This window comes from Gavia stellata, chromosome 5, assembly GCF_030936135.1.
Source record: "Gavia stellata isolate bGavSte3 chromosome 5, bGavSte3.hap2, whole genome shotgun sequence".
NCBI lineage: Eukaryota > Metazoa > Chordata > Aves > Gaviiformes > Gaviidae > Gavia > Gavia stellata.
The window spans coordinates 47244608-47267776 of record NC_082598.1 but is presented as its reverse complement, the minus strand read 5'-3'; the positions used below and the strand labels follow the sequence as shown (position 1 = coordinate 47267776).

The window sequence follows — 23169 nt, the reverse complement described above, 5'->3', positions numbered from 1 at the left end:
AAAGGTAAAGCCAACAGGAAAGACCTGGAAGCAGAACACTCCAAGTGGGAAAAAACAGAGAGCATGAACAATTGCATTTATAAATGTTTCTCCAGCTTAAATGAAGCACTACTTTATTATGAGACATTAACTGAATGGTGCTGATACATATCTGTAAGTTATTAGAGGAGAATCAAGTTTAAAAAGAGAAATTGCTTTATTTCACTTTAAAATGCCCCTGATCCCGATGCCAGGCCAGTTTGCCAGCGTTCCCCAAGCAGCAAGTTGTGCTCTTGCTGCCTCTCGCAGCCATGCAACATTGCAGCAGTGATGTCTCTGCAGGAGATTTGGGGAAGGGGCTGGTATGTAAGGTACAGCGGGGTTGTTGGGGTGGGAAGGTGCCAGGCACAGGAAGGATCGGAGGGAGCACAGGGAAGCAAGTGGGGCGGTCAGGCATCCCTGGTTCCAGCCCTCATGGAGCAACTTGCTTTCATGTGCTTGCTCCATTTGTGAAAGATAAAAATGGCATCTGCTCTGGCGACTTGGCATTAGTGAAAAACAAGCCATAACAAAAACACGTGATCATACTTAAAAATACAAGTGGCTATTGTTCCTTTTTTATTACAAGAAGTTGGATAAAGGGATAAACTTTTCACTATATGCTAAAAATTAAAAGCTTGATGCCATTTGTAATCGAAGGTGACGAGAAGAGATCCCCTGTAGTAGAACCTGTAAGGATCCACCTGGAATTTTTCAGTGGAAAGCACTACTGTGTCAGTAAAGTCAGTGATCTCGACCAATAGTCACCAACAGCAATGGTGAAAGTGGCAGGACAACACTCACAATCTGCGAATCAGCCAAAGATGGAGAAAGCCTTCCATGGATGCATAGCTACTTCTCCTCTCCACCAAATCCTGGGTACTGGCTGACGTAAAAGCTGTATGTTGCCAGCATACGCCAAACCCCCGAGTCCATGCTTTATGACTCATGCCCCCTCCAACAAAAACCCTTGAAATGTCAGTGCCATTTTAAGCCCACAGGTTTATCGATATGACGGTCTGATTAAAGTGAGTCCATCTGGCAAGATCAGCCTGAATCTGTAGAAAAAAGAGAAAATTCAACATAAGTACTTCTGCTGTGTTTGCTAGGAGCTGCAATGGCTATGCATTTACAGGCAAGAAGCCATGAGAAAGAACAGTTTGACTCCCTTAGCTCATAGCGGCTGCAAGTAGATGCTGTTACAAGCAGAGGAGAAAATCATGCAACCTGGTAGTAACTGCTGGTACTGGCTTTTTATTGGGAGTCCTCAGTAGGAGTTTGCATGTTTCCTAGCAATGTAACATCATACAGTGAGAAAAACAAGCAACAATGGAAATGTTTTGAAGATGAATCAGTTTATTTTTGCTTTCACTGGTGGCGTGATTACAGGGAGAGATTGCACTGTTAACTATAACACCCCTCGATTTGAAAAGTCACCTTTTCATCAAGCCCATTTATAGAAGCTGTTCCCCACAGATAATGTGGTGATGACTGGAGAGAACATTTGCTAAAAGAATGGCTCTGGCGGATGATGAATAGTGCTATGCAAGTGGTGGTAATAGCTCTAAACCCAGTTATTTTTAAAGCGAAGTAGTGCTATTGCTTGCCTTATCTTGTCAGAGCCACATCTGGGCTCGGAAACCTGATATGGGTTATGTTCATCTCGACTGATTTATAATGTACCTGACCACTGGTGGTGACTTGTGGTGACCTGATCTTCCCATATTGTCTTTTCCCCTTGAGTGGCACTCCAGACTCAGATTTTTCTTGCAGAACCACCAGAAGCCCAGTTTACATTTTGTCTTGTATACAAAACCACGGGCTGCAATCTATTTTAGTAGTTCCTGACAGCATTTCAGGTACAGGGTAGGTACTTTCTGCTCTAGTGACTCACGTATCCATCCTTGGAGATAATTCAGAACATGACAGTAAAACGTCCCTGAGCAATCAGCTTTGAGCAGGGGGTTGGACTAGATGATCTCGAGAGGTCCCTGCCAACCTCAGCTATGCTGTGATTCCATGATATTTTATGTATAAATATTTTTTGTGCTGTACTTTGCAGTTAGTAGGGTAATGAGAATGTGCAAGGAATATAATATTTGGAATTTGATAGCAAATTCCTGCCAAGCTGCACCAGAAAACATACTCAGTCTGAATACACACTAATGCTAAACGATCATTACTTTATTGATGATCTACATCTATCATTATGGCAAGAGCAAGAGAAAAGCACAAAACAAGTGGAAGAAAGATTAATGACAGATTTTGTTAGAACTACTCCTTCATCTTGTATGGAAGACTCTTACACAACTGGCAGCACTAGTGACAGATCAGCATGCCAAAATAGGTTGGGTGCAGCAGAAGAAATGATTTCATGGCAGAGAAGAGGTGCTGTCTAGGGCAGAGAATGCTGCATTATAGTAGAGAGGCACTTCAGCCTGAGGGACACATGCTGAGCTTGAGAGGCTGCCAGTGCTGTAGCATGTTTGAAGCTTTGTTAGAAATTATGGACAATACATTTCTGCTCTCAAAAATTCTTGAATCCAAAATGATGGCATTTTATATTACACTTGATCCAGATGGATAAAGAGGACTCGATCACAGGATGAATGGTCAATTGAAAAGGATCTTTATTCTATTTGCACAAAACAAATTTAGTTGAGTCCTGGTATTTTTGGTGCTGTGAAAAGACAGATTTCAAAAATTTGAAAACTTTTTTTTTTTTCATTTGGGTGGAAGAATTTAAACAAAAAATATGAATGATGCTGGTGAGCTATCTGACAATGTTCGAAATAGTTACAGACCAGAAGGGAAGCTATACTAATTTAAAAAAACGCAACAGCACAATTGAAAACAAACTCCCCAAAGACTGAAAACTACCTCAGCTTCAAGCATTTCTCTTTTCTTCTTACGGGCAAATAGAGAAGTTGATAGCAATTAATATAAGTTGAAATCCAGAAAATATGTGTAGATAATAGGTGTAGATAACAAAAGGGATATATGGTTAGCATAATTGAGGGCAATAGGAAGTTACTTTGCATGTATAGCAAGAATACAAAAACCAGTAACAAGAGTATTGGTCCAAGACTAGATAGAGATGCTGTAAGTATGAAGAATTAGCAGAAAAGACAAAAGTGTTGAACAAATACTCTGCTCTGTGTTTGGGGAAAAGCCAGATATATTCAATCAGATGTTGAAATAGCTTTCATTGACATTAGCTAATGAGGATGTTAAACAGTGGCTATTAAAGTTAGACATTTTACATTTAAGATTTCAGCTTAATTTGCATCTAAGATTTTTTAAAGAGCTGGTCCATGAGTGCTGTGGAACATTAATGTTGATTTTTTAATAAATCCTTTAAAACTGGGAGGGTTCCAAAAGACAGCAAGAAGCTCACATCGTGCCGGTACTTTTAAAGGCTAAGTGGCATAGCATGAATAATTATAAGCCTGATATCAATCAGTGGAAAATATTGCATAGCTAACCAGGGGCTGACTAATAATTATTATTCATAGGTATTAATTATCATTAATAGTATTCATAGTTTAGCCCCATGTTAGCTAATAAATTTAAATGGGTCAGTGAAATTAAAGCTGATCTGTATGTTTATTGATTTAATGAAACTGAATATAATTTTTTAAAAGATTATCAATTAGGTTGACAGAGGTAATGATGTGGAGGTAAGAAACTCTGAAGAACATTTGACTTGGCTTCATATGTCGGCCTGATTACGTCATCTGAATTATGCAAAATCGAGGTTAGATTTGTTACCATCTGTAAGTACCAGCAGTTAATCAGACTAACTATAATCATGCCTCGTGCCTGAAAACTGAAGCCAAATAAATTCAAGTTAGAAATAAGGTACATATGTTTGTGAGGAACAAGGTCATGGAAAAAGTTCTTCATTCTGGATGTTTTTAAAGGAAAATATGGAATAAGTAGTTTGGGCAGTGAATGTGGAGAGTGATGAGGAGCAGCAGAAGCAGCAGAGGCAGCAATGGGGAGCTAGTTTCCCATCCCTGTCAGCCTGGACGCCCAGGCAGCATTTCTTCTTTCTTCTTCTCTTTCCCCCCTTTCTTATCACATTATTCCTCTAACTCCGCAAACGAAGGCTTTCTGAGCCAGGTATGGCCCTGCTGCTGTGGCATGCATGGCACGGCTCTGGATGCCGTGGCATCCAGGGCAGCGGCAGGTGCTGAGCTTGGCAGTGGGCACCCATCAGCTTGAATTTTGTAAAAGGTGAGAAAGGATCATCCCAAGGGGCCTTCTGGCTTCTAGGAGTCATTTTTAGGTATTTCTGAGCTGTTCATCAAAAGGCAGGCGTCCTGTCCAACATACCAAACCTAGAAAAGGCGGCTCAGTCCTGGGAGGTACGGGAACTACGTCTGTGTTTTGGGCCAAGCCCCCAGAGCCATGTCACCTTCCTGTACCCTCCTCAGCTCCCCTGCCTCCACGCTGGAGGGACGAGGAGCAGCTGCCCAGCTCCTGGGGATGCGGGGAGGCCCGGCACTGTTCCAGCAGCCTTCCCTTCCCAAGCAGCTGCTCCCCATCCCCTGCAGGGGAAAAGCCATAGAACTGATGAAAGCAGCCCGCGGGCTGGGTCTGGCCCACGGGTCATGATGCTGAGGCAGGATAAGGCAAATGATATCAAATATTTTCCAGGGCCAAGTTCTGTGTCAGGATGAAGTCAAAAGGATGTAACATTTAACAGTGTTTTACTTTCTTTACAATTCTTCAGTGTAGTACTCTAAAATCAAGTCCTGTGGTATCGTTTTCCGCAGAAATGGTTCCTGTAGCCTTTGGTAAGTATCAGGAATATCGTTACGCTTCTAGCACAAACCAAGACAGGATGAATAAAAAGCAGATAAACTGCTTTCAATATATATTATCTCACTTTGTTTAGGGAAAGTTGTAGGTCAACTGAAGTGAATTTAGGTTAAAATGACAGAAATATTAGAGAGTTGAAGAGATGTATGAGAAGAAATCTAAAAATATGTCTGAGTAGGGACTAAATGTAGAAAGTAGAAGCACATTAGATTTGTAAAGCCAGGGAAATGAAAGAATTTCTTTTTAAAAGTAACATATACTTACTAAAGAAAAATTTGGATCAGGTTGCTCTTACAAGGGAAATTGTGTCACCCTGATAAATCAGTACTACAGCTGACACTAAACTAAGCAGAGCTCTGTGTGAACACGCTGCAAACAGTCCTCTGCTTGTAAGGCAGAGCTGACCTAGAAGCCATTCCCTCAGTTCTCTGTCCCACAAGTGAATGAGAACGGACTTGTAACAAACAGCCTTTAGGGGAGCACTCTCTAGATACTGCAGCTGGAACAGGAATATTCTGTATTGTAAATGAAAGTGCTTAGGCTACAATTAGTGTCACTGAGTTTTACAATATATCGCTGGTAGTATGAGGAATGGACTACAAGTTTGCAAATCCAAAAGAAGGCTTATAATTTCATACATGATTATATTTCTTGTAATGACCTTACTAAATCTTCCTAGTTTTGATAATGGAAAAAATGTAATACTCCTGTGACTCTTCAGTTAACATGCACCCCAGTCCTGCAGGTTACCCTTTCATTGCACAAGGGTCTGCCTTCTATCTTTATTACCCATAGCACTGGGTATGATCCAGTTGGAAGGAACCTCTCAGATCACTGAGTGACAGCCCCCGTGTCACCCAGGGTCACATAATTGTGTTCATACGTGTCTCAGTCACCACCTTACTAGACAGTTAGCCCTTGCTACTCCAATATTGAACCACTCTCCCAGACTATTAGCTCTTTGATGACTGGGAAACAGTTGCAGGAAATTTATATATATAGTTTTGCCTTACCATCATAGAACACTATTTTGTTTTTCTTTTTTATAACCTGTAATCTTGGGTTTGTTATTTAACCTGCACCTCAGTTTTAGTGCATTGGTTTAAAAATTTACTGTTTTCCTGAGAAATATAAGTCGGGCAAGCCTGGGGAGGTTTGCCACTCCTGGCAGAGGGAATAGTGCCATGCTTCTCTTCCACCTCGCACCAGAGTCAGACTTGTCAGTAGTGGGAGTAAAAGCCCCAGTCAAAGTTTAGGGCTCTCCCTAACTGTCACAGTTCTTTTCATCCCGGATACCTTGACAGATGTCATAGAAAAGCTAATGATGTTCTCCAGAATGTTTTTCATTCATCTGTAAGTCTGGTACTGTATTTCACTGTTATTATTTTAATTACAAAATGTGATGATGCAAATATCCTGAACCATCAGCCTAAGACTGCAGAAAACTCAGATATGGAGAGAGCTGAGAATAAAATGCCTGAAGGCATTGTGGAGGAGAGATAGGCCACAGGGAAGGAGGGATAGACAGCTTTTGGAAGAACCAAGTTTCAGTGTACCTGTGGCTCCAGGAAGCGCTAATGAAACTTATGTTAATGTCAGTTGCCCAAGTGTATAACCTGATTTGCGAAGCAGCATTTTTTCCAACCAACTCGCAGGTTATGTATGTGAACAAATGGCATTATTAATAATGCAGTTACATTTCATAATCTGTATTCTTTTTTCTTTTTTTTTTTTTTTCTGCTTTGCTGTATAGTCCAATTGAAAAGAAACTTTGGGAGAGATTTACCCAAGTCACAAGCACAGTACCTTGCAAGTAGTCTCCTCAAGCTCCCTGAACAGTGTGGAGGTGGTCCTCCTAAAGATTTGTTGTACCTGAAATATAAACTTTATGAAATCCAAGGAAGAAAATGTAGGAACGCTTTTTTTTTCCCCCCCCCCAAAACACTTCAGTTTGAAGAGCACCAAATACTTTTTTTCTTTTAAATGTTCATTGTATATGCCAGTACTATTATCTGGTCTGTAACAGAGACTCATTCACCTGGGCTTACCTCATAGAACAGTAGTGCTTGATCTCCAAGAGCACTGACAGAGCTGTAGGAAAGACAGGTATTCACTTGCTGGATTTAGATTTCCCAGTTACACAGTTCTCCAGTGTACCGATGGGAAGCGCTGAGAATGGTGTCGCATCTTTGTTACCTGTCTTCAGAGAGGCACCAAGGACTGCAGGTACAAAGAAAGTGCCTTCTAGCCATGCGAGGTGGTTACCCTAGGATGAGACATAGGATCCTGAGGTCGCTACTGTGTAGAACCAGAACAGATTTTGATTGTTGCATCAAACACTGAATTTTAGGGTTAATTCCGACTGTAGCTTCCAGGCCTCAGAAAAATGTAAGTATTGAGTAGTATCTGTCCTGCAGGTTTATCAGCACAGAACCAATTTCCAAAAATGCTCTCTACAGAAATATTCTCTCCCCTTCTATCATCTTAAAATGATGGAGTCTAACTATAGCAGGTTGCACAGCATGAGGCACCTTGTGCATGAAAAATTACACAATTATGAATGTTTGGATTAATTTATATGATTGACTGATCATCCTTAAGTACTTTATAATGCAACCATTCAGCAAATTAGGCTGATGTAATGTATCCCTATCAACAAGTAATTTCCTATATGTTTGTTTGCGGTGTTCTCTAGCAGCTGCATTAAGTTTGTTAATGAAATATGGTGGGTAGATCATGATTCCCCTCACTCTTTATTTCATAGGTTGGTGAGACCAGATGCAAAAAAGTTTGCACTTCGAAATCTGATCTGAGATCCAATGATTTCAGCATCGTTGGAAGCTTGCCAAGGGATTTTGAGTTATCAAATTATGACTGTTATGGAAAGCCCATTGAAGTCAACAATGGGCTCGGGAAATCTCAAGCCAAGAACAACAAGAAGCCTCCTCCTCCCAAGCCTGTCATTCCATCAGCTGCAAAGAGAATCGATCTTTATGCAAGAGCACTGTTCCCTTTTTGCTTCTTGTTCTTCAATGTCATATACTGGTCCATATATTTATGATAAATCTTTTATTTATTTTTTTCATATGTGTAAAATATATCCCATTTCATTACCCCTTCCCAGTCATGAAGGCCACTGTGTGAAATTATTTGCATTTGCAAAGTACTATGTTGCATTTTGATGCCATGCGATTGTACTGAACATATGGCATCTGAAATTTGAATGAACGCATGACACTGCAATGTCTGTGCTCCGACCAATGTTGTATATAAATGTACAGCATACATCCTGCTTTAGGAATATACATGAAGGACAATGCATACCACATTATAAAGCTGAGTAAGGCTCTTCAGTTATTAGTAACATACAGAGATTTAAAGTGTTTCTGACAATGAAACTGATGTGCACGTTGAGTATTATTAAAATCAGTATTCTAGTATAAGTAGTATTTAACAGCTTTTCTGCTGACTTCCAGAGGAAAAAAAACCCTGAATATCTTGTTCTTGTATAATTTTAGATGGCACTGTTGAAGAAAAAGCTAAGTTGTAATTCATATTATTTATACATTGTAAGTGAAGGCAGCATTGAATAAGCTGATCTTGTTTATGCGGAAAAATAAAGATCAGAGAATTACTAATTTTGTAAAATCAGCTCATTTAGGAAAAAAACCCAACAAATTGTATCCATCAAGCAGGCACACTTAAGTGTGTAAGAATAAGCTGACAATGAAACACTGGGCCAAATTTTGACTGCTCTTTCCTTAGGCACAAACTAGATGCAATATGTCAAAACCAAACAGACCACTTTCTAGACTAAAGGTATCAGGAGTTTTGGAGAAACATCACAAGGTGCAGTTCAGTGTCAGGTTATATTACACTTTTTTACATTACTCTGTCCTCTGGCTCATCTTCTGTAGTGTCTGGCAAGCCTGCAGTATATGTCACAATTTTTTGTTGTTGCATCGGATACCTCTTACTCGATTTGTTTCATTTATCCCCTTGAAAGCTTTCAGTTTAAACAAACCAGTTGTCAAGATGAAATCCCATTTTTACCATTAGTTATACTTTTTTTGTTTGCCTGTTGTAGCACAGATGACCAAAGCTAACACCTAGCCACCAGTAGAAGTGCAGAAGTGTCTAAAGGTTTAAGGCACTGAGACTCTTAAATATGTGATGAGTCTTTGTGCCTATGTGTTAATTAATGGCTGCCCTCACCAACTCATTGATTTGGCTGCTACTTTTTGGAGAATAAGGTCCTATGCGTGAATCTGCTCTGATAGGAGACTGCTCTCCATTTTCCAGAGGAAACCCCGTGACATGGAGACTACAGACACATGATCTCCCCGAGCTGTGTAGGGGACCTGTGAGACCTGTGGTCTCCCGTGGGTGCCAGGGTACACCCCTTCGTAAGGGCAAGTCATGAGATGAAACACAGCCATGAAAGCTGCTTGTATGTAGGCATCTGAGTAGCGCGTGTTCCCCGGGAACGCACAGAGACCGTGCCTCAGCCCTTGTGAGCATGCTGTAGAGAAACACGTCTCCGCTTGTCAAGCTGGGGCACCACAGTTAGTTAAAATATGAAAATAAGACAGTTCTCACTAACTTGGCAACTCATGAAAGGAAATATGGATTATTGGCTCCTTGTAGGTGAGGAAGTGACTGAATTAAATACCTGAAACCTTCCGTAGCGTGGAAACAGACACAATCCCACTTGCTGTGCTGCATTTCTGGCTCATACAGGATGTGCTGAGCCAATGCAGGCCACAAGTGGACTGTCGGATCACTTGGATATTGTCCACCACGTGAATATTGTCCTCATATGGCCCACCTGCACAACCAGAGGTCAAAAGTGGGAATGTAAGAAGAGCGAAGCACGGCTTGCTGGCTTCACTGGGCATCTGGCCGACCTGCATGCGCCTGGGTTTTTTTCTAACCACGGCCACTTTGTGACCAACACCCTGGTTGATACAACTCATGCTTGGGTTGAAGAGTTCTGCTCTTCAGAATACGGTCACATGCTTTTTGCCAGCTTCCTGGCCACTTTCTTGTGAAGATTTCAGGGAGCCACTTTACCAGGCGGCCACAGTTTGTCCTTTGGATTTCTTTCTGATCAGAGGAAACAGAAGGGAAATCCTAAATGTTACTGAACCATGTTGAACCAGAGGAAAAAATTATATCTTTAAGGTCCAGTTCAAAGATTCAATATTTTTGTCTGTTGCAGGTATTTACAGAATTGTCAGAGACTCTGAGAAGCAATAAGGATAACTGAAAGAGAGGAAGGGAGGGAGGGGTAATTTTTCTATGTGCAGAGTGCTATATTGATAGATATTGTTTATTCTCATACTTGTATTTTTTCTTACAGTACCAAAAGGCAAGAAAATAATTAACCTGTGCTGGAAATTATATGAGTTTTGGATGATAATTTTCTTGTTAGAACTCTTATTAAATGATTTATCTGTAATTAATGTCCACATTATATCTGTATAATCTCAATTATAGATTTTATTGTTAAATTAATCTTTGTTCCTTCTTGCTTTCCTACTTACTTGATGGCTTTTGTGTTTTATCATCAAACATGTAATCAATAATACAGTGTAATTGCATTCCAACTCACACAAAAGGAAGCAAAAGGAATGTGTATTGTTAAGATAAAGGCTCTTCATTCATTACAGCACAAAAACTAATGACAGAAGCAAAGTTTAACAGCAAATTTGAAGCAAAATTGAAAATAACACAGTATCAGCTATAAAGTATTAATTTTCTTTTTACTTACACTAGATAATATTGCAGTATTTGTATTACCTCAGAATATATTAGCTTATCCTACTGAGCAGTAGTAATTGATTTATTTTATTTTTCTTCTTTCCACTAAAGGTCATTGAGAGTTTTGCACACCATATCACATTATGGTCCTCCAGCACCCTCTAGTTGTAAAATTTTGCCTGTTGACTTATTTCCAGAATTAGGTGCAAATATAAACTGTATAGGGAGTATAGGATGTTACTTGATAGTGATAACATGAAGGGAAAAAAAAATTAATCAATTAAAAATAAATGGACATAAAATCAATGGACAGCTATAGAAACTTGCCATGCAGTATGAATTTAATATTGTAGAAATTAAGACGTTCAAGTAGTAACAAAGGTGAGGCTGATGAAGTACACATTAGTAACTAGATTAACTAGTCTGAACAAACTACATGACAGCAAAATCTGTTTCTGGGGGAGAGACCATCTGTGTTTCAGCTGACATTTACTTTAAGTTCTTCTGTTTACTGGTAAGAGAGTTACAAACTTTTGTTCTACCCTTAACATAAACCTCAGTATTTTCTTGGCTCTTAAGCATTGAGGGGTAGTATCCAAGTAGTTCATTCCTTTCTTTCAAAGTGTTATGGCCCTTTAGATAGCTTTCTAGTTCAGGATTTTAGAACACATTCAAACACAGCATCAGGAATTTCCATGGAGATGAATTAATTCATTGCTTAACTGCATCCACAAATTTAAACTATACAATAAAGATGTGGCTTGAAAAGTGTATCAGCTGCTATGCGTTAATTCCCTGTTAGGTTGTGTGAAATGTACTGCGTGGAGTAATCCACACCTTACTTTCTGATGCTGGTTCCACTCATGTTTGACACCCAGTTTTAGGAGCAGCTCTGTAGTGGGTTTTGGCACCTCCTCTTTTTTCAGTCTCGTGTTAATTCTAGCTGAGGTGGTGTATGTGAGCAGGCTGTCTTCTGAGTGAGGAAGACTTATATCTGTAAGTGCAGCGTGCAGAAGATTGACCACTTGGAAGCATTGCCAAGCAGCTTTCATTCTTCAAAGTCTTCAAATTAATTTGGTCTTGGAAACGGGAAATGTGTGAGTAAAGAGCGAGCATCTTCAGTGCCCTACTACCCATTAAGGAGAAGGGAGTAACACTGCCTTTTGGGGTAGTTTCAGTGTGCGTGACCACTGAGATCAATCTGGCTGCATAATAATTTTGAAGGAAATGCACTTACAAGTAATCTTTATTTGAAAATATTTCTCTCTGAAGAGAGACAATAACTTACTTAAGCAGTCTGTCATACCTGTTAAGGTAATCTATTAAGACACATTCTAATACAGCTGAGACCATTGGTCTCTTCTTCAATTAAAGCAGCTTACCGTTATGGTTATTGTATGACTTGTGCTGAGGATATTTATAGAATAGATAACAATAAATTATTTATTTCCAAGCAGCGCAAGCTGAATATATGCAATGTCAAGTGATTTTTCAGGCTACAGAGATAGCTTAGTGCTGAAATGAGTACAAATGCAGTGCGTAGCAGATAAGAGAATGATAGAACAGTGTTACTTGATGCTTTGGTATACTAATTCTGGGATTAGGGAAGATAATGTGAAAAAAAAGGGAATTCAGATACAGAGAGATTGAATAATAATTTTGTGTCTACAAGTCAATTTAATTGTGTGTAACAGTTTAATTGCTCTGTATATTAATAATATGCTATAGCAGTTACCTTCTTTTTATATAAATATAAAGAATTACTAAAAAAACCCCAACTTAAGCTCAACTGTGGTGCCAGAAAGATAGAAAAATTAGTTCTTTTCTCTACACTTGAATGAACAATGGAACATAGCGAAAACAAAATGCAGTTTTAAAGCCATAAAATTCTCATTGTTGTGGTTTTGTCTATACCGTTGTATCAAATAAATCAGAATCTGGGCTGCTTGCAGCACTCCCTTGCATTTTGACTTACTTAGGAAAGTCGCCCGCCCACCCACCTCCCAGCACCTGTCCTCGTTCCATCAGTGGTAATAGTGTCAGCAGCCATTTAAAAAAAAATTACAGGGCTATTTTGAAATCTTTCTGAAAACCCTCACTGCTACGAGTATGTCTACACTGCAGTCACTAAAATGTCTGCAGCTAATGCAGGCTTATCCAAATTAGCTTTAAACTAGCTGACTTGGGGACGGCTGGCAATGTAGCCATGGTAACGGTGAGCTCCGGCTGGGAAGCCTACCTGCTGGCGTAGGAAATGAAAAAATATACTTTGGTGTTAACCCCCACAAAGCTTTATGCTGCCTTGGCTATTGCGCTCAAACAGTTGGTTTAAAGTTAGCTCGTGTGGGTGTGTATCAGCCCGTGTCTGCAAAATGTAGACGTATGCTGTATGACGCACTGTGTGCTAGAAAGGAATTATTTTTTCCCACCGGTGATGTGAAAGATGCCACTGTAAAATATTCTCTCTATGGCTCTTGATGACATACGGGTTTCTGTCATATTTAATTCTGTGTACTGACAAAAGTGTTTTAACGGTAGTGCCAAAAAATGAAACTCATTTTCCTGAACCAATGCACGTGTAAAAGAATGAGCTGGATTCGCCCACCTGAGCATGAATGAGGTTGCCTACTGAGTCTAGGTGATAAGGCTATCCCTTTTAGACATTAAAAGAGCAATTCTGTTTGAATTCCCTAACCCTAATAGTGGATATTGGATCGTAACCTTTTAAAAGAATAATGAGACTAAAGAGACTAGTGAGACTAAGTATATAAAAGTATTTTTTGACTTCCAGGTTGTCCATGGAGGTCAACGCTGGTTTTGAGGGGCACTGATTTCTTTTCAGCATGGTGTTTCTCAACACGTCAGTGCCGATCAGTGTTCTGGTGAACGACTGCCTCCAAACAAGGAAGGTATTTGAAGGGCCTTCAAGCTCACGAGTCAACTCTTCTTTGGAGAATTGATGTAAATCTAAAGTCTGCCTGGCACCATTAGCTATCACACAGAGAGAGCAAGGACATTAAGCCCATGTCTTTTAGTACAAGAAAATTTACGGTCTTTCCCCTTATTGTCTGAAAGTATGGTTTACAGTGACGAAAAACGACCGGTAAGGCAATGTGGGTTACTAAGAGTTTCTATACCACCAGGCAGTTGCTTAAGCCACATAACGTGCTTTGAAAGGAAGAAGTACGGGAACTGTGGAGTAGAAAGGATAAGGTTTTGGATAACTGCTCTGCACCTGATGAGTTCTTCAGGCTGTGGCAGTGAATAGTGTGGTTTTTTTCATATATATCTGTGTATGTCTTTCTATGAATATCCACAGTGGAGGTCATTTTTCACTTGAGGAAGCAAACTCAAGAGCTTTTGGGGCCCAAGAAACCCTCCTGGGTATAGCAGGTCAAGTTGCTGTACCACTGCCCCCTGCAAAAACCTTTCAACTCAGAGGAATCCTTCTCTTAACGCCATAAATTGCAAGCAAAATCCCTGCTGAAACTGCAACTGCTGCTGAGAGGAAAAGCTGTGTGTAGGCAGCCCCTGTGTTTCCACCTTCTTTCGCTGTAGCATACATCATGATAATCAATAGCACTGCTTAGCTTTTCTGTTCTGCAAAGCACTCCTTTTATCAAGACTGAGTTATTTCCTCGGCAATACGCTTCAGCTAGCCTACCTTTCATCTCCGTACAGTCAGAGCAAAGATCATGCGTGTGACTCTGACGGAGCTCATGAAGGCAAGCCAGTGTTAATATTCAAGAACAGAATATATAAGAAGACCTGGGACTCCCTTGTTTCTCAAATTTTAACGTCATCTATGTTATCCTGTTTTAGTTATGTCCCTATAACTCCCAATATTGTGTTATTTGGATAATACCTCACTATATGCATTATATTTTTGAGTTAAATGTATTGAAACATGAATTTCTTGTCAAAAGCAGAATACAAGAAAAAGTAGTCCATGTGAAATTTTTTAAATGTTGATTTCCTCTATTAACCTTAAAACTTGCATTTGACCCAGAGGCTAGGGAAATACATTTCTGTGGGTTTAATAAGCCTTACATTGTCGTAACAGATTTCTCAGTGTCTCAGGCAGACTCGTTCTTTCGGATTAATTTGTTTGTTTCTCTGACTCCCAAAGGCCAGTCCACTGGAAAACATTAATTTGAAGGCTGGCTCTTTTAAAGGCATAATACTGACAGGAGCTGTCAGTAAAGACTAATGGTTTTGACCAATACCACTCTGGCATCAGTTTCTGCTTTTGACAAAGCCTGCCTTGCTACCTGCTCCCACTTCTGGCAAATCCTGTTTAGCCTCAGCGCACTGGAGGGTGTAAAGTCTTCGTAGGCTTTCCAAAATGTCGGTCTGATTGTGTCAGCTCCTGAGGCAGCTCTGCTTCCATTTCCCTCCTCAATGTGCTTCAGGATCAGGCTGTTATAGAAACAATCTTCTTTTTTCAAGCAAATACAAATGATATACAGCATCCACCGTGAGCTATAATCTACTTCATGGAATTAAACTTTAGTCTTTATTTATTAATTCTTCATATTTTCTAGTTGGTTGTTTCCCCGAGGTGAAAACTTCTTAAATAAATAAATTTCTTAAATGAATAAACAAATGTGCGTAACGTCAAGAGAGGATCGCATTGGCCCTGCTTGTTTTCTCTGGACTTAAAGCTCTTCCCTGGCTGTGGTCTTAAAGCCAAGAAGGCTTTGGCGGATCTACTGCTGCTTAAGTCGTTATGGCTGCTCTACCGAAGCATGGACAAAGATGAGACCCCCTGCGTAGGACCTGCCCTGTGCAGCTGCGTTCAATGCAAACTAGGCAAAGGGAAACCCAGCTAAGTTTCCCAAACCCTGTGCCTTTGCAGTAACGTGTTCATTATATTTTCCACTTGATGAGTTTTCTTGCAACAGAGAGGCACTTTATTTAGAAAAATAACAACAACAATGCCATAGTAATATTCCCAGACACTGCAGTTTCATGGGAGGATTCTACACCACTACTGTAGAGTACAGAATATTATGAATTTCACCATGGGAGATATTAAACAGAAAATGCGTATCCAAGTCAGCAGCACTTTACTATCTGTTACCCATAAGCATGGCCTTATTGCTTTATTTATCATATGCTTCCATATTGTTCCCATTTCAGGAACAGCATCTTAAAATGGGAATTTTTCTATGTATATGAATTATGAAAGCATATTGTAGCCTATCCTATTTTTTTCCACAGGAATACAAGAAAGAGATAGTGTCTTTTACATTACACTGCTCTTGCAGCAAGTTTACTAGTCTCTGTGAAGAAAGTCTTGATGAAATTAAATAGGTGGAAAAAAATTTCATGGAGTGTGCAAATGAAACAGCCAGGAATAAATCCATTTATGCAAGACTCACGCTGAGAGTCTGATGAGCTTTGACAATTGGAATAAATTATTTTGGCTGAAAGGAGATTCCAGCCTTAAAAGACAGGACAACATTGACTCTTTCAACAGTTTTCATTTCTCAGCTGAAAAGAAAAATATAGCTTTATAGAAAAGACCAGGTAGCCTTGTCTGTACTGACCTCATATCTGCTCCTGACCAGCATGCTCTTCTGTAAAACGGTCTTTCCGCCAGTTTGTGCTGCAAGAATTCAATAGATGAAATTATTTCTTCTCTGACCAAGCAGTAAACCGACTGCTGTTAGCTGACTGGCGCACGGTGCATGACTGAAGGCATGGCTCTGCATACAGCTGAGTTTAACCATCGTACGTGAGCAATGGTCTGTAGCTCAGCACAGTATCCAACAACTCAAGAGATCCAGGTGCCCCTTCCCCAGATCTCCTGTGCAAGTGTGGCAGACTATTTCCTCTGTTTTCTTACGTTCCTCTGCATCAAATGATAGATGATAACAGTGCTGCTTTCAGTTGTGCTAAGGGCCTTCTGTTCAGATTGAACGTGGCTGGGACAAAAAATAATTTGTTGCTATATGTTGTACACTGCCTTAAGGTACTACTGTGATGCACAGAAATAAAAATAAAAATTATTTCAGTCATTATTAATAATAGATTCAGTGTTATACAGTAGTGATATCTGTATTTGTCTTCCCCCAGTCTTAACATTTCTGGAAGTAGTCCGGCTCTGATATCAAGTGCCTGATATTCCCCTCATTTACATTAGCTTTACACTGTAGTTCTTTCTGATTTACTCCCAGAGGAGGATCAAAACCACTGTACGTATACGTTCTTCCCTTCAATATTACTCCTTTCTGATCTCTAAAAAGGATTCTTAAAATAACCTCACACTTCCTTCCTTGGATCCAAATTCCGCAGAAGAATCTGCAGAATAATGAAGGAAGAAGTTGTATCTTTTAAAACAGTACATTTATTCATTTATAATTTAATGTACATATGCATAAATATCCATATTTAATACAATGGCATTCTTAGGACTAAGCCTTCATGAAAACACCTTGTCAGGATTTAATAACTTACCAGTATTTTCCCCTTCCATTATTATTATTATTTTGCTTTGCAAGTATTTTCAAAGTACATCAATATCATACTGTGTATTTTTTCATGTAAAATAAATAATTCCCTGCCATGGCACAGAGTGAGCTATGTGGGCCATGGGATATTAAATCACATGCTGGAGTAGCTCCTTTACTTGCAAGCTCTGAACAACTTTTGTCACATATAATGTAATCAATAAGTACTATTTTTAAAAGAAAAACAGCGATTAATTGGTATTTCATTTTTTCTAGATTGTTAACATTAGTAATGCTGTATAGTAACTAATCAGTATATTAAGTAAATAAATTAATAAAAGGGATACTGAAAAGTATGGATATGTTTCCTGGGGTTTGCTAGCTAAATCCTTGAGGTGGAAAGCTCACATTAGGCGATAGAGTCTCTCATTCATAGGGCAATAATCCAACAGCAGTGTAGATATAAACATCTGGGGGCTGGTTTATACACAGAAAGCTAAAAGTGAATGCCACACATCTATCTGACTTGTGGATTGCTTGCTGCCTTCTCCAGGATGGAGTGGAAGCCCAGCACTGCTATTGTCAGAAAGCAAGGTTTTCTTTCATGGTTGACATTCAAAAGCAAAAGACTGCGGGAGCCCATGAAGGGTGACATTTTCAGTCCATTTAATTTCACTGTTGTTTCATGGGATGTTACTGTAATCGATTATCCACATGTGTCACACAATCGTTTGTCAATAACACCAAATTTTCTGTTGTTCTAATGAGACACTGCATTGAGATAAGCTATAATTAATAAAATTATAAAATAATCAGATGATGAATAGAGCAAATTCCACTCCAAAGCATAACATTTATACTAGAGACATTTTTTAGTGCAGCACCGCAATAGCTGCAAAGAAGTAATATTGCATTCCGCTATGTTGTTCAGCAGTAGCACTCAGACTGCTTGCGAGATTTGTGATTTTCCCTAACTGCCTCAAATAACCAAACTCTTCTTGCTGTAAAGAAAATCTGAACTATTGCTGCTATTCTGGTATGAAAACATCAGTAAGAACTGGATTATTCTGGATACACGTTTGAGGCTAGAAGTTTCTGATCTCTTTATATTTCCCTTGTTTTTTCTAAAGGAGATCTTGTGTGTTTCAGGTAAGCTCATTTCATTGCCTTTGACACTTATTTGCTACAGCTGACCAACCTCTAAAATGAAAGTCCTATTTTCTTATTACTACTAAAACCACAGGGAGCCCAGCAGAATACAGGCAAACGTTGGTGAGGCTTCTCCTCCAGAAAACGCCTTTCAGTACTCATATTTACTTCAGATACCATCAGCAAACACTTTTTATACTGTGAGTTATAGAAACTGAGATCATTAGATCACATTAGCAGATCTGTTTGATTTAACAGAAAGGCATAAATGTTGTATTCACAGCAGCAACAGCTGGTACTGACAGGTAGGGGACAACCGAAATATGGGACAGAGGATGATGGATCCCTATAGCAGTGTGCCGGTCGTTGGTTCACATCTTCCTAGCTGTGGCATAAATCCTTTCTCTGTCCGTAGGTTGTTTTTCTTTGTAGCTGGTTTAGACTCAGGACAGGGATGTTTCTAAGTTCAAGGTTTGGTTTTTGTTGTGTACTCATAACTACTGTCTTTGAGCTGCTCTTGAAACCTCATCAGCTTGCCTCTTTATTTTTAAGCCCTTGACACATTGCGCTGTGTATGTTGACCTGTAATGAAAGGAAACCATAAATTTAAAATTCTTCTGAACGCAGCTACCTGCGCACATCATCTCTGTGTGTACGTCTCACTAGGGCAATGCAATTAGCAAGGAACAAGGCAAGTCTCAGGTTAAATGGCAACTACATAGACTCTAATAACGGCTAGCAGTCAATCTGTGTAAGTCAACTTCCCATTGTAACACAAATGAAGTTTCAGTAAAGACAAGCAGCATCATTTAGGTTGCCTTTAATGCCACAAATATTATAAGCAGAATTTTTTTACTATAAGCTCTGCAATTAAAGCCTATATTTAAAGCAATTATGCAATTAGAAGAATGTTATGTTCTGCACATTTACTATGATGTAGATGTATTTCTAGTCCAAAGTATGTAATTAAGTGCCTCATAAGAAATGTTTCTTTTTTCTTACATTTCTGGTTTGTTGTTTTTCCTTCTGTAAAAGCTTGCCATTAACACCACACTTCATCACAGTTAATCTCTGGGAAGATATGCCTGTGCCGAGGTTAAAGTAAAAATATCTCTTACCTGTGCTGTGAACTAGTTCTGGGATTGAACCACTGAAGTGATTTTTCAGAACTAAAAATAAACTTCTGTTGAGCACAACTCTGTACATTTCCATGATAACTCGAGTGAGCTGTTTCTTGACAAGATGATTTTCTCAAAATAAAAATTATTGATGCCAAACAAGTAAACGGTGAACTCAAAAGATATTTCTGTTGCTGAATGATTGTAATGATAAGAGAGCTGACGTTTCAAATCACAACAGTCCTTTTAATCTTATATCCTATTTTTGATGGGATTTTTCAAAAAAGAGTGTAAAATGCCTGCAGTGGGTAACTGAACAAAACAAAAAAAAAAAAACCCTTTATATCTTTTGGCTGTTTCCTGAATTCCTGGAAAGGAATTATTATCTTGTCTCATGCAATTCTATCTATTCCTCCAAATGAATTTATTTTTAATGTTGCTAAGTGCTTGAGCACCATAGTCTAATTTTTGCAACAGCACAATATGTCTCTTATTTATTTGTGCCATAAAATACATTATTTTAATATTTGCTCAAGTGTTTTTGTACGATTGATATAAATTTCCTATTATTTTCTATGAAAAACGTAACAGGGAATGTTTGACTGATCAGTGTTTAATCTCTTACTCACTATAGCTTAAACTTCCCTTTATTTTCCTAGTGACAGAAGCCCTGACAAAATTATAAACTATAAAAGTGATCTAAACAAAATACACTGTAATAATATAACCATTTTAAAAACTAAATCCATAACATGAACATCTCTCTTTTTAAAAGAAGGGTTGGGTGGTGGTTTACTTTTCAAAATTAAAAAAAAAAAAAGAATAAAAATGCAGCTTTACATAATTTGCTTATAAATGAATCTATGACCTAATTCTCAGTTACCTGCAGACACATGAAACCATATTATGCTCCATTTCTGTGTAAAGTGGTTATGACTGTGACCAGTGGTGTTGGTATAAATGGAAACTGATGCCCATGTACCTTCTGATACTTCTGTAAGGTTCAAAAGGGAAACAGCCGTATGGAAGAAGAAAAATGGAGGTTTCATTTACTCCCTTGGCGACTGCAGTGAATTTTGTTCTGCTTTACTGTGGAGAGAGCAGAAAAGCAGTCTGTTGCCATCAGATATCTCACTACCTTGACAGCTAGCCAAATTGCCGGGGCTCTACTGAGCAGCCTGGAGCTGGGCATCCCAGCCCCAAGGGAGGGAGCTGACACACCGCCCTTTCCCCGCCCCGGGGTTGGCTCCTGACGAGTTTGGTCTCCAGGCCAAAAGCAGGGCTAACGCCAGCATTGTCATCGCAGCTCTCCTGCTTGTTCAAAGAGCTCTTGACTTCGAAGCCTTGTGCAAAGGATGTGAATGAGATCGCACAGATGTTGTTTCAGACAAGAAGTTAAGTAGGAGAGATTCTCTCCTGCGCTGCAAAGTATTATGAGAAGCTGTCTTACTTGGGTTAAGGAACTTAGCATAAAAGTTAGGAGTTCATTAGTTCTGCTGTGGCTGAAAGCATCTCTGCAAAGCTTGGTTGAATGCCATCCTGAATGCTGTGTGAGGTCATAAACCAGATTAGAGTATTGACTAGCAGTGCAATACTGCTGTCAGAACTTCCATTCTCTACAAGACTTCAGTGTTCATGAACTACTTTTACCTTGTCAGGATATAAAAAGCAGTCAAGTCTCTGATGCTCTTTGACCTTGTCAAGATATCAGATTTGCAACAGGTTCAAATTCGGAAAAGATCAGTTGACTTCTCCAGGTTTCTGAGGTAGGCGGAGTAGGCATATATTTTATGTGTAGTTTTTATGAATGAGACATTCAACCAAGAACGTGCCTTCTCCATCTCAAGAACGATCATTACAGGGTCCATTTCCCATGAGCTGGTATTTGTCCAGTATCCCTGTTCAAAATGCTGCTTCAGCACACTCACGACAATGACAGAAACAACTTCCTACGATATTCATAATGTTAAGTGCAGCCATAAGGAATGTCTGAGCAAGCATATACAAAGGTGTTATTATCAATGGCACATACTATCCTTGTTTTTCAATCTGTCTGTAATTTGTAGACCTGGAGCTGCTCCTCGCTATCATTGCTTGGGATTCTGAAGATGCGAGGTCACCGCATGGTGCTGTGATTGCTGGGGGAGAGAACACCTAGTTTTTGGGAAATTGCTTCTGCGTTGTACAGGAAAAAGGCCCAAGTCACAAGTGAGTAGAAATCAGAGAATGAGTAACAATGAAAGTGTATCACAGATAGGTTTATAGAAAGTGGACTATAACATTCTTGTCAGCCTGTATTTGCCTTTTAACATTTTAGCGTGTTGTTTATGAATGCAGGGAACTGAGGTGGAAAGGCGATTTGACAAGCACCATACCTCAGCAGAGTACAGTCCACCAGTATATGAAGTCCGATGTCTTCATCATCTCCAAAGGGCTTTTTGTTATGAATAACAAGTAATGCATTTCCCACAGGTGACAGAAAAGATGCAAGGCTAAAGAGGAATTTCAATGATTAAGAACTGACCTGAAAAATGGGTGTAGGCTTCATATTTCAAACATAGACGTTGGCATGGTAAAAGGAGTAAGAACATGATGAGAATAAAAAACAACACTGGAGTCAAGGCTGGCATTGCTTGTGGAACAGATGGGAGAGGTGGCAGATGAAAAGAGAGAGGATCAAGGCTGGCTGTTACAGTCTGAAGGAAAAAACCAACACATTTGAATTAGCTGGGCTCTGCAGGGGGAACAGGAATGGTAAAATCAAAATAACAGGAGAGAAAAAAAAGATTCTGATGGTTATGCTTAGGAAAACCAGATGAAAATCAGGCAAGGAAGGAGACAGCAAGGAAGAAGAGAGGTAGCAGGTAGGCAGGAAAAAATTAGGACAGGAGTAAGAAATTTATTCCTTGGGACTGAGACAAAGCAATGGAAGTTGTTTATACTGTTGGAAGAAAAGGGAAGATATTGCCAGACAAGAATCATGGATTTAGCATGCATAGTCTAATCTGAAAGTGTTCCTTTTATCTTTTTCCTGAGCCTTAATAATGTAATTTGCCGTAATCTCGGTAGAAAAAAATTGAGTAATCTGTAGCAGATTTTCCATGCACATGGATAGTTCAGCACATACCTAAGTGATTTTATCGGCAAAATAAATATAACGTTTCTTGCAAATAGCAAGAATGCAAGTAGCTCAGATAAATATAGTAAATCCCAATTCGCTCTAAATTTCTCACAATGGTTAGCTAAGCTAGTAACAAACCGCACTGCCACAGCTACTATACAGCAAGGGGAACTTAAAGTTGTACGACTATCATTGATTATTTTACATTAGTTATACCACAGGGTAGCGATGTTGCTTTTTTCACCACCAGAATCACATAATAGAAGCATAAGCTATTCCTTAGTGCGTGTCATCCCTGGGTATATGTACTGTTAATGGGAACAGTATGTGTTTGCTAATCAGAAGAGGAAGCAGAATGAGCACGGGAGATCAGGCTGTACTTTTTATTTTTAAAAAGACTCTTGAGATCCAGAGGGAACATATGGGTCTAATGAATTTAAGAAAGATCTGGAACTGGAAACTTTCATTTGTATTGCCTCTTTATTTACATTTACTGGTGTTTTCAAAAGTTCTGCAGATTTCAAAAATCCAAAGACAATCCCTTTTTTTGAAGGGAAGAATTTCTTGACCGATCATAGAATCAAAGGATTCATACACTGGTAAAGCATTTTTGCGTCCTATGAAATCTGCATATTTTAAGATTTTTTTCTAATGAAAAAAATAATGACAATAATTCTGAATATAAACCCCAAGTATTGATGGCATATGAGGCCAGAAG

General features: G+C 39.2%; 1 protein-coding gene across 1 annotated transcript in view; it reads left to right on the top strand.

Annotated features, from left to right (window-relative positions):
- The window catches only part of GLRB (glycine receptor beta), a 46231-nt gene extending 38325 nt beyond the window's left edge, over positions 1–7906 (top strand). Inside the window, exon 9 of the mRNA XM_059817872.1 lies at positions 7610–7906. Coding sequence (XP_059673855.1) covers positions 7610–7906 — 297 coding nt within the window. The remainder of the gene's footprint in view (positions 1–7609) is intronic.
- Positions 7907–23169: the final 15263 nt, after the last annotated feature.